Raw genomic sequence first — 12518 nt, 5'->3', positions numbered from 1 at the left:
TCCAAATATTATAGTGGAATCTTTTGGTCTTTCCCGTGGTTTTTACCCTAATAATTTTTGGGGGTTTTCACGTAAATCTTTGTGTTTATTTTATTCTTCAATTTCCATAGTTTCTATCTTGTGATGCCGCACCTGGGACCAACAACAAATTATCAATATTTTTGATTGCATCTTCTCTTCAGCATCCTTACACCACCCAAACCCACAGCTGAGTCCGCCTTGGGTTCATCCAGATTCGACCTCTCTAGCCTCTTTCGATTCCACGAAATATTGAGCAGTCCAACTCCAACAAGATTGAAAATGTAAGAAATTTTCATATTTGAACAAACTCTTTACTCACTGTTATGAAGTAAACAATTTAAATTTCCTCATCTCTCCATCAAATCAGCCTTCGTCACACATTCACATGACAATGGAAATCAAATAAATTTTAAAAAATAATTCAACAAAAATTCCAAGAGAAAATATAGAAACTTACCAGAGTAAGTAGATTGGAAATGGATCACAGTCACAGTCGATATGAAAAGAGGGAGCATGGAAGAGAACAACGTAGAAATGGAATAAATCGATGAAGATGACACTTGAATTTTAAAGGCAACCCAACCCCAGTATCTGATTTTAAACACGAGCCCAATTCAATAAAAATTACAATTGAACTTAAGACCTTATTTCCCAATTTTTTTTCTAAAAAAGACTTTATATATTTATATATATATATATATATATATATATATAAATACCAAAACGGTTTGAGCGATTTTAAAAAAAAAAACTGAAATCAAACTGAATGATAATTTTCGAAAAAAAAAACGAATTATCGATTTATTTTTGTAACCGAACTAAATATTTTTATTTTGATTTATTTATATTCGTTCGTTAAATAGAGTATTTGTTTAGCCCTAATAATAGGGACCTTTGGACGGTTTCTTGGTCAATTCATGTTAAAAATTTCTAGCCCAGATGAATTTGGAATCATGGCTCCTCATTAGTTTAAGGCCTCTTGATTTGCTGAATGACCCAAATCCCACTCATTCAGATACTCAATTTATTGCCGCAATATGGGACGAGCCACTAAAATGAAACAGAAAATTTGGCAAGTTCATATCCAAACAAATTATATGGAGCAAATTGCACAGATCTTCACACGTAATTTCCACTATAAACGGTAAACTAAACTATACAAATCAATGGTCTTCCAATGTTATAAATTCATATTATTTACCATCTTAGACATAGTATTTGTTGCGCAAGTTGTTTATCCTCAAATATGCCCCAGTTTTCATGCCAATTCCTCTTGGTCCTCGAGGGACCTCTTTCGTGCACGCAAGTTAAGCTTAAGGTTTTCGGGTACAGGAGGCGTCCTACCCCTACGGAATAGAACTGCAAGTGCCTTGTTCTTCTGGCAAAGATCAAAGACCTGCAAGGAGTTTGTAGTGAATATAGGAATCATTGGATAGTTGAGATGGATTTATATGAAACCGTTTAGCTTACTGATGAGGCTTCTATCTCTGCGACCCCTTCACAATTCTGACCTCCTCCGTTAAGTAAATCACAATACTTTGCAGCTTCATTTTCATCCTCGAATACCTGAGCCAGATATTGAATGAATAGTTGAAAACATTTTGTCCCGTTTATATACTAATGACAACAGAGTAAAGCTATCTGTATTCAGGTAATAAGCTTGTAAATTTTTCTGAACATAAAGAAATGATGAAGCCCAAATAATATGCAAACTCATGGTAACGTACAAGACATTGAAAGTAGGAAATATGAAATAATTCATCTCCCCTTCAAACAAAGAATGTGCTAACAGAACGTCTCTATGTTTCTTTCGAATAAACAATTCTTGGGTAAAACCAAGACTCAAAAAAATATTTGACTAAAATAATAACAAAGTGACCATCATACATTCTTCTTTAAAGCGTGAAAATTGATTCTTCTACTTTTTGTCAAGCTTTATAATATGTAATAAAGCTATTGATAAGAAAACAACAACATTTTATCATATTATTAAACAAAGGGATAGACATTTGCAGAAGGAAAATATCAGCAAATCTTACGAACTACAATTAAAATATCAGGAACTAATCTATATTTTGATGATGAAAGAATGAGTCTGTGATACAATTCATACTAAGAGAATCAAAGTAACAAATGATTGAAAAGGAAGATGATACTCTCTTCCGTATAGCCCCTAGTTCAAGGTGGAATATTTAAGAGTTTAACAACCCTAGCTAACAGACCCTTCTTTTGTGTACTTTTGAGTATTGGGGCACAGTGTAAATTAGGTCTGTGATGATTAGGTATATAGTGTGTAACCGCAACACCACATCAAACATCAGGAGACTTCCCACGAGGAATAAGTAGGTGTTCTGACCAGAAAGAAACATCTAGTATACGACACAATGTTGGAGCCTGAATGAACTTCTAATTTAGAATATATTCAAATCACAAAATAATTACATCTCAAGACTTGCACCACCAAAACCAAACAGTTAAGGATCAATGATAACTCTAACAACAGGTACCGTTACTATAATTCTTTGACATCAAATGAAATAGTTAAATAACTCAATAAAGCAGGTGAGTAAGAACTTACAAGCACACCCTCTCGGACATCCTCAACGAGCATAGGAAATTTAGAACTGGTTTCTGACTGCTTTGACTGGCTTCTCCACTTTGCTCCTTTGGAAAACAGAAGTCCAAGCTCTCTTTCAACTTCCCTGAATGAAGAAACACCGTCAGTCATGAGCAATGCCAAACACATGCATGCACAAAAGCGTCGCGTGGAAAACAAATATATATCACCTGCGATTTCTCCGAGTTTTCATGGTGCACACTTGATTTTCTTGGTGAGTCAATACATAAACAGATTTTGAGGTCTCTCTCCAAGGATTTGCTTCCAAGACTGCTCGCAGAAACACGCAAAATACAATATTCAATTACTCAAAGACTTGATCAAGTACTAAAAAATTTTATATTGTTCATAATCATGCAAAAAAGAGTAGGGTCTTCTCATCATAAACTTTTTTGACTCAGACAGTACAAAGCCTGGTAGACTTGCATTTCAATCTCTCTTCCAGATGTTTACTATGGGAAAATCCATGTACCATTCGCCATATGAACATAGAAAGGAGACTAATCACAAAGTTGAAACAAGATTTGGAGTATCAATACGCAGTTCACACACCATCAATTGGATCATACAGCTAATCAGAGCAGTTACTTGAAATTTAAAAAAACAAACAAACAAACAAACAAACAAACAAGTGCACGATGCAACTACGAATCAGATTTAGTGATTTTCAACCAATAAAAGCGACAACGAAAAAACGCTTGCTTACGGTAGAGCACTGCATACCATCGTAGCTACTGCTATCAAAACTCTGCTGGAGATGCCTCCGCATGTCATAGGCGCGTGAAGAGACCTGCCTCACAAACGCGTCAGGAGTCCCGGGGATCGTGCCATCCATCCGCATCGCTCTCTCCAACTCGTCATCTCTCCGATCATTCTCCACATCCTTTCCATCTTCTCCGCCGCCCCTCGACTTACAGTAAACTTCGAAATGCATCTGTCCTCTAAAAAATTCACCAGAAACACGGAATTGAGGAAGAAATCTACTCCTGGTCCAAGGAAGCGCCGATTGCCGCCGCCTGTGGTGGTACTGGTGGCGGCGAAGAGGAAGCACGATAGAAGGAGAGACTAAAGGCAGAGAATCCATCGATCGATGACGTTTCACTCTCAATTCGCAGTCTTCAGCTAAAGGAAATTGCAATAGGTTGAGAGTTGGAGGGGAGAAGCTGGAACTGAAAGTAATTTCAGTTCTAATAATATACTAACTTGTTAATTACGTCAGAAAGGAGCAAGTAATTTCACATAGTCAAACGCATAAGCACAATCTATTTGTGCCTAGACTCAAGTGTCTAACTCTAGTTCGAGCATATCCCAGTTTATGCTCTGATACCATGATGCGAGGCTCGGTTACTCTAATTACGTTTAATGATTAACAAAATCAAGTAATTAATTAATAGTCAAAGCAGAGGAAAAATGATTTATAATAAATTTTGGGCCTACAAAAATTTCGGCATGACCTCCCCGTAAGTAGGACATAAACTCACACAGCAGTTTATATGAAAATAACTAAAACTAGGACAATTTAAAATGCCACACAAACAAGTGCCGGCCATACATGACAATGAAATAAAACATTTAACAAGTATTTGAGCCGACAAGGCTCGATGACAACATAAACACTTTAAAACATAGCAAGAACTCTCAAATAGAATACAGATACATCGGGGCATCTCCCCGGAGAATATAAAAATGACTATGACATAATACAATAAAATAACTCCGATAATACATAATATAACTGGGAGGTATAACACGATCCAACCCTCTCAACGAGCTCCGCCAGCGGAAACTTCGCCCGGTGCTGTAAAGTCACTTGGGTAGCCTACCATGGTGCCAAACAGACCCCCCCAATTGTTTAAACACATTTATAAAATCCCCCCATTGTGTAAACACATTTATAAAATGTAGTATACAATGCATGAACTGGGCTCAAAGTAAACGGGATAACAGGAGCCAACAAACGGTACGATAACAACTGGAACAATGCTCGAGCTATAACACACAGGGGAGCTACATCGTCATGTAACTAAACCGCCCTGCCAAGTATGTGAGATATGTCGTGCTGTGTCAAATCAAACACACACAACTCGGCCTCTATACAGCTGATAAACGATACAACAGATAGGCACAATAACAAACAACATACGATGTCAAGATTTCAAATGCATATCACACAGAAAATGCATCAGGGAATAGACAATCATAATTTTGGTCTCAAGAATAATTAGGCGTAAAAGCCACCAGCTGATTCCGAAACAACACGTGTGCCAAAAATACAATACAACATGATAACGGGTAACAAGAAACGACAGGGCTCAACATATGATGTCATGAATATCATGCCTTGTACTAAATGCCACAAAATATGTCAAATAAATTAACACATAAACGAGGCATTTAAATTCACATAACTCACATAAACAACATAATCATGGATGAAACAAGATTTATATTTTTACCGTCACATGTTATCAACCGTAACATACCTATACCAACTCAACGAAGATCCAAAGCTCAACTTTAATTTCCAAAGTTTCGGCCTACAACACATTTAAATATTGCAAGATTGAATAAATTCACAACTCAATGATAATAACCCATTTTAACAATTCTTAACTTGAAAGCCTTAGATTAATCCCAACAATATTCAAACAACAAGAATATCTTCCAATTATCGCACTAAACAATTCGACATAATTTACAGGTCGACGAAAGTATACCTCAAACTCCTTCAACTTCAAACCTACAACATTAAATCCATAATATATCAAAAACGATGCGATATAATCAACGAAATCGAATTAAATCAAAGCGGGTAAAATCCTAATTTCGGACAGCCGATTATACCTCAATCTAACCAACAGGAAACTCACTAAAGGCTGGAAGCGAGTTTAATATGTCACAAGTTGAGGATAAATCAGCTGGACCGGAACAGCATTAGAACTCGCCGGAAAGTGGCTGGAAACGACTGAAAATAAGTCGGACGAACAGGGGCTGGTTCAGCTAATCCTAAGCTACGAAATACAGCCTATAATTGGTCTAAAAATCCCCAAGAACGAAGCTTAATTTCTTGAAGAAAGCAGCAGAAACTAGCGCACAGAAACAGGTTGCGAATGGGGCTCGATGTGGGTAAAACGAGCATCAAAAACAACGATTCATGGCTCATATCGAAGCTACGGATCTAAGGAAGAAAACCCCTCAAACGGATCGAAGTTTGGACGTCGGATGATGGAGATATGAGCAAAATACGAAAGCTAGTCACGGGGAGACGAGAACGAACGGGTTTGGGGCTTGAGGATTTGTTTCTTTTTCTAAGCGTACATGTATTAATAAATTTGAAACTTTACCCGGTCTAAATGCATCCGTCCTCTGAAAAATTCACCAGAATCACGAATTGAGGAAGAAATCTACTCCTGGTCCAAGGAAGCGCCGATTGTCGCCGCCTGTGGTGGTACTGGTGGCGGCGGAGAGGAAGCACTATACAAGGAGAAACTGCAGGCAGAGATTCAATCGATCGAAGACGTTTCGCTCTCAATTCCCAGTCTTCAGCAAAAGGAAATTTCAATAGGTTGAGAGTTGGAGGGAAGGAGCTGGAACTGAAAGATCTGCTTGCGTGAATCTTCAGATTTTTTCCTTCTCGTAGGATCGGGTCGGATCTGGGAAATGGATCTCATGTGGAGGAATCAAAATTCGACACGACGTTTCAGGTCAAATTTGAGGTCCCATAACTATGGCTACGCTTGCATGCTACACAACTACACAACAAAATCGAAACCAAACCATATAATTAATATATATATAGATAACTTTTCCATAGTCCAACAATATTTATTCACCTCGTTCCTAACTTTTAGTTTTTTTTTTTTTTTCATAACTAAAACACATACCAGATTTTAGTTGTCGGGAACGAGTTGAACATCATTGGTTGGACATCTGAAAATTTCTCTATATATATATAGACACACACATAAATTATTAGTGAAAACAGCGAAACACGTTTCAATTACTTATATAGTTTTCTTTTTTTTTTAGCATACCTATATAGTTTTCTTCAAAATGTATAATTTATACGAAAAATATTATTGTTACTAATGTTACCCTGAACGTGTTTGCAACTTATATTGTATTCGTAAAATTATCTTAAGCATTTGTGTCAGCATTGCTTCTAATGAAAGTAGATTGTAATAGTGATTCTAATTTATTTGATCTTGCTTTTTAAAAAAGAAATATCAATCTAGAGCATAAATTCAATAAAATAAATGTTTTTCAGGTCGAGAAAATCATGTGGAAACAGTTGAGAAGAATTCAATAGAGAGAGTGAGAGACCCATCTTACCTTTGATCTTGTAGAGAGCTTTACTCTTTCAAACCCAGCAAGAAATTGTGATGGGAAATCTTTTGTGCGTTTGAGTTAAATTTAATTTGTTTAAACTTTCAAAGCATCAGACATGGCTATAGTAATGCTATAAAAATATTTAAATTTTGTTTAATAATGTGACATTTTGTTTTGATCGATTCATAAGTCATATTTGTAGTTATATCCATCCAGTCGAATTATGAAATTTTTTAGAATCAAATCAATTTCTATATATATATATATATATTGTTATCCATGTATTGATTAAAACTAGTCCAACAACACTTTTATTAATTTAAGATAATGATTTAGTTAACTAACCTGAATAATTTACATACTGAAGATAATGGGGATAATTCCCCATTTGGTTCCTCATTTTAGGCCGTCTTCCTGATTTGATTCTTCGTTTTTCAATTGACCCAATTTAGTCCTCCGTTTTTCAACGTATTTCAGCAATTGGTCCTTTCGTTCAACTAAATATTAAAACTAACAGAATTTACTTTCTTAACACATTCAACTTTTCTTTCTCACTTCTTCAACTGGTAAACCCAAAGGCTGTAAACCCGTACTTCTCCAAAACTAATTAAGCTTTAAATCAAGTAAAAAAAAAAAGGTAATTAACATGGCGGTTGTAAAAGAAAAATGACTAAGACACCTTTTAAGGGAAAGCCTGAGCGTAGTCAAAATCTGTTAGATTTGATCCATACAGATATTTGTTGCCCATTTAGTATTGGTACTAAATCTGGTCACACCTACTTCATTACCTTTACTGATGATTATTCAAGGTATGGGTATTTATATTTAATGAAATATAAATCTGAATCATTTGAAAGGTTCAAAAAATTCAAAACTGAAGTAGAGAATCAGCTAGAAAAAAGTATTAAAGCACTACGATCTGATCGAGGCGGTGAATACTTGAGTACCGAGTTTTTAGACTATCTGAAAGAAAATGGAATTCTTTCTCAGTGGACTCTTCCTGCCACACCTCAGCTTAATGGTGTAGCAGAGCGTCGTAATCGAACTCTGTTGGACATGGTTCGATCTATGATGAGCTTCACTGAGCTCCCACCTTCGTTTTGGGGCTATGCACTTGAAACGGCGGTATTGTTGTTGAACAATGTCCACACTAAAGCGGTGAATAAAACTCCATACGAATTATGGACTGGCAAAACTCCTAAGTATTCATACTTGAGGATTTGGGGATGTCCTGCTTACGTAAAGCAGACAGTGGGAGATAAGTTGGATAGTCGATCTATCTTGTGTTATTTTGTAGGGTATCCGAAGAATTCGATCGGATATTACTTCTATCATCCTACTGAAACAAAAGTGTTTGTTTCTAGGAATGCCACCTTCCTGGAGAAGGAGTTCTTACTTAAAAGAAAAGGCAAGATGATGGAACTCGAAGATGTTCGAGAAGAACCCGAGATACAAAATAACGATCCCACACCTCAGGAACAAATAAATGACACGTCACTTCTTAGAAAATCCAAAAGGGCTTCTAGACCTCCTGTTCGACTTAATCTCCTACTTGAAAGGGATCAAAGTGAACCCATCATTGGATGTGATCCAAAAAACTTCAAGGAGGCAATTTTTGATGCTGATTCGAATTTATGGCTTGAAGCCATGCAGTCTGAAATAGACTCCATCATTGGATGTGATCCAAATCAATATACGCGCAAAAAAAGAGATTCAAAGAATTTTAATATCAAACCCTAAGCTGCCAGAATAGAGACACCGTTGCAGTTGGCTGCCGGTGGAAAGACACCGTCGCAACTGATGGGCCACAACAAGACTAGAGAACCGAGGGAGTATATTAGGTTTGTAGTGTTGAGGGAGAATGAAATTGGTAAGATGGGTTTACCGGCTGAAGAGGTTAGAAGGAAAGGTTGAATGGGTCAAGGAGGTAAATCCAGTTAGTCTTAACTTTCAATTGGACGAAAGGATCAATTGTGGAAATATGATGAAAAATGAAGGATTTAATTGAGTCAATGAAAAAATGAAGGACCAAATCAAGAAGATAACCTAAAATAAAGGACTAAATTGAGAATTATCTCGAAGATAATGCAACACTTTTTTCAACATATCGCATGAATTATTAAGCACTGCAACTGGAAAAACCACAAATTAATAAAGATGAAAATTCCCCAAAGTCGTATTTAAATTTTCTAATGCATATACTCTCATCCATTCATAAATTACAAAGCATTATAAAAATAAACATACTACAATAATAATTCTGGAAATTCGAAATATTGCCTAAAAAATTTCTTAAAATTCTAAATTTAAGAAATCTAAATATCGTAATGAAGGCTGAAATTATTTCTTAAAATTCTATATTTAATGATATTCGAAAATTATTCAATGACCAACAAAGTCGTATTTTGATTTTCTAAGTAATGCAAATAATTAGCAATCTGATAGAAAAAATACACACACACATACACACTCTCTAATACACACAAATACACACTCACAGACACTGAAATACACACAAATACACATGCACACACACAAAAATACACACAATACACACATGCACACACTTAAATACCCACAATACAAATGCACACACCCTAATACACACAAATACACATGCACACACACTAAAATACACACAAATACTCACGTACACACAATGAAATACCCAAAATACACACGCACACACCCTAATACACATTGAAATACGCACAATACACACGCACAACCTTTTTTTGTGTACTTTTGAGTATTGGGGCCCAGTGTAAATTAGGTCTGTGATGATTATGTATATAGTGTGTAACCACAACACCATATCAAACATCAGGAGACTTCCCACGAGGAATAAATAGGTGTTCTGACCAGAAAGAAACATCAAGTATACGACACAATGTTGGAGCCAGAATGAACTTCTAATTTAGAATATATTCAAATCACAAAATAATTTAGAAACTAGTTAGGGTATGTTAGCTTATGAAAATATTTCTGTAAATTTCAAGCAAATAAAGCCCAAAAATGTGCATGTACTGAATTTACTATGACAATGGAGACTACTCTAAGCAAAACCTCAACTTTCAGAACTATCCTTTTCGTCTCGTCGAATCATTGACTAGAGAAACCCAGAAACTGGTTAATAAATCTAGCAACAGGCAAGGCGCCACCAGGCTCATACGCTACAAGATTCTCGGTGTCCATTTCCGAAATGGTGTTAAAAAGTGTATGGGGATGAGCACAGAACAAATGCTTCTTTTCCGCAAGTTCTTCTGCTAGCTCACTTTGATGGTTGTCCATTAGATCCTCGTTAACCACCACGATCAAAGGTTTTCTAAGTTGCATGGTCTCGAATATGTCCCCTGAGCCTGTCCAAATAAAGGAAGACTTTATTTTAAAACGGTACTTCTGCGATCAAAAGAGATTATTCAATTTGTAAAGCAAAATGCAAAAATGACTTACTTGCATGACTGATAACAAGAGAGGCTGATCTCAAATGATCAGCAATACTTGGTGAAAATGTGAAATAATCAACTAAGATAAACCCATCTTCTCCAGCAGACTGGAAATGAGTGTCATTATGTCAAAATCGTAAATAACTGCAGGGGACGAAAACTATGTTGACAAAATAAAACACATGCACTATACTCAATTTGGCATGTCCAAATTCTAATTTTCTAGATTCATTATGGAAAATTGAACACAAAAAATTATGAAAAGTACACCTTCAAGATTAAGGTGGTGGATATCTCTAGTAGATGAGTAACTTAAATATAATTATTGTTCATTTCAAAATCGTGACGTCAAATTCAAGACGAAATGGACTCTTAGATCATTTGATGTGAGGCTAAACATAAAGAAAATGAGATGAGATGACAAAGGGCTCTATCACATTGAATTGAAAACCAAAATACAAGAGGGGTGCAGAATAGATCATTCTCAAACACAAATATTAAAAATGACTCAGAGATCAGTTGTTGCAGGCATAAGATTGAAAGAATGGAAAACGTGAAATATGATGAAATGTCCAGAACAATAATCACTTTCAAAGTAATAAAAATTTAGTGCTTAAAGTGTCTCCTATAGGATATTTTCTGATATTAACATTTCATATTTAAACCTGGTAGCTACAAGATCAATGTTTAAAGGACAATTGGAGCTATATGGCAGAGACATCATAAAATTTATCCACAAAGATCACCATGTTAATTAAAAAAAATCAATAGAAAAATCTTAATATTACCTTCATGGGGATGTACAAATCATGCCCCATTTGAATGAGGAGATGGGTGTATCCCTTTTTTAACAATGCTTCCCTAACTTCTCGAGTATCTACGGCTCTAACCAAGGAGTCAAAAGAAGTCAGCCCAACAGTTACAAAGACAATCCTTTTCAACTGCAAACTATCATAAATTTCACCCATTCTCTATCCTCCAACACTTTCACTTTCTAGAGAGCATAAGAAAATGGCTTGAACTTTTGAACAAAATCGATGCACAACAAAGTCAAGCCAAAAAATTCGATCATAGGAAGACTTCATCAATAAATCACTAATGAATCAACAAATCTAGCATGGAAATTCTTTGTATTAGGCATTTCTAAGAGAATACATATGAAGTTTAAAAAGCAGGTCAAAAGTAGTAATTAACAAATCCAAAGAAATCCATATACCCCAGCATGAGGTTATAAAAACTTGGGAATAATTCTTTGATATCAGATATTCACTTCCAAATAAGTAAAGAAGAGATATTCATAATTCCCAACGAAAAAAATTATCAATATTTTCGGTTGCATCTTCTCTTCAGCATCCCTACACCACCCAAAATCACAGCTATGAAGTAAACAATTTAAATTTCCTCATCTCTCCATCAAATCAGCCTTCGTCACACATTCACTTGACAATGGAAATCAAATAAATTTTAAAAAAGAATTCAACAAAAATTCCAAGAGAAAATATAGAAACTTACCAGAGTCAGTAGATTGGAAATGAATCACAGTCACAGTCAAGACGAAAAGAGGGAGTAGGGAAGAGAACAATGTAGAAATAAAATAAATCGATGAAGATGACACTTGAATTTTAAAGGCAGCCTCAGTATCATATTTTAAACACGAGCCCAATTCAATAAAAAAAATTACAATTTAACGTAATACATTATTCCTCAATATTTTTCTAAAAAAGATTTTATATTCTATATAAAAAAATCCCAAAGAGGTTTGAGCGATGTTTTTATAAAACTGAAATCGAATTGACCGATAATTTTCCAAAAATAAACAAGGAATTATTGATAACCGAGATAAATATTTTTATTTTGAATTATTTATATTCTATAGTTAAATCGAGTATTTGTCCAGCCCTAATAGTAGGGACCTTTGGACGGTCTCTTGGTCATTTACCAAAATCACGGACCCATTTGGTGTAGACCAAGCCAAGGGCCGGGGTTAAGCCCAGACACAACCCGGAACAGGCCCGAGGTCAATGGGCCGGTTAACGGGGCTAACGGGCTTGACCCGAAACCGGGACCAGACTAGCCATTGGGCGGTCCGGTCCCGATTTTTCTCT

The 12518-nt window shown here is 35.7% G+C and overlaps 2 protein-coding genes across 4 annotated transcripts; both read right to left on the bottom strand.

Annotated features, from left to right (window-relative positions):
* Positions 1-1104: 1104 nt before the first annotated feature.
* On the bottom strand, positions 1105-6301 carry LOC140882639 (uncharacterized). Of its 3 annotated transcripts, XM_073288757.1 has the most exons (8): positions 5983-6301; positions 5356-5378; positions 5122-5175; positions 3362-3760; positions 2809-2908; positions 2600-2723; positions 1492-1587; positions 1105-1417 (listed from the first exon to the last, which is right to left on the bottom strand). In XM_073288757.1, the coding sequence occupies exons 4-8, from the start codon at positions 3720-3722 to the stop codon at positions 1280-1282; spliced, it is 819 nt and encodes a 272-aa protein (XP_073144858.1). In that variant the 5' UTR covers positions 3723-3760; positions 5122-5175; positions 5356-5378; positions 5983-6301; the 3' UTR covers positions 1105-1279. The 3 variants fall into 3 exon arrangements, with proteins under 3 accessions (XP_073144858.1, XP_073144857.1, XP_073144859.1); XM_073288756.1 differs by lacking the exons at positions 5356-5378; positions 5983-6301 and having other exon boundaries at positions 3362-3807; positions 5122-5339; XM_073288758.1 differs by lacking the exons at positions 5356-5378; positions 5983-6301 and having other exon boundaries at positions 5122-5332.
* Positions 6302-9999: 3698 nt separating this feature from the next.
* LOC140885290 (uncharacterized) lies at positions 10000-11381 on the bottom strand. The gene is made up of 3 exons (XM_073292250.1): positions 11202-11381; positions 10421-10520; positions 10000-10326 (listed from the first exon to the last, which is right to left on the bottom strand). The coding sequence occupies exons 1-3, from the start codon at positions 11379-11381 to the stop codon at positions 10070-10072; spliced, it is 537 nt and encodes a 178-aa protein (XP_073148351.1). The 3' UTR covers positions 10000-10069.
* Between the last annotated feature and the right edge of the window lie 1137 nt (positions 11382-12518).

The sequence above is a fragment of the Henckelia pumila genome, chromosome 2, assembly GCF_033568475.1.
Source record: "Henckelia pumila isolate YLH828 chromosome 2, ASM3356847v2, whole genome shotgun sequence".
NCBI lineage: Eukaryota > Viridiplantae > Streptophyta > Magnoliopsida > Lamiales > Gesneriaceae > Henckelia > Henckelia pumila.
Note: the sequence above shows the minus strand (reverse complement) of the source record. Positions and strands in the feature narration are given on the sequence as shown.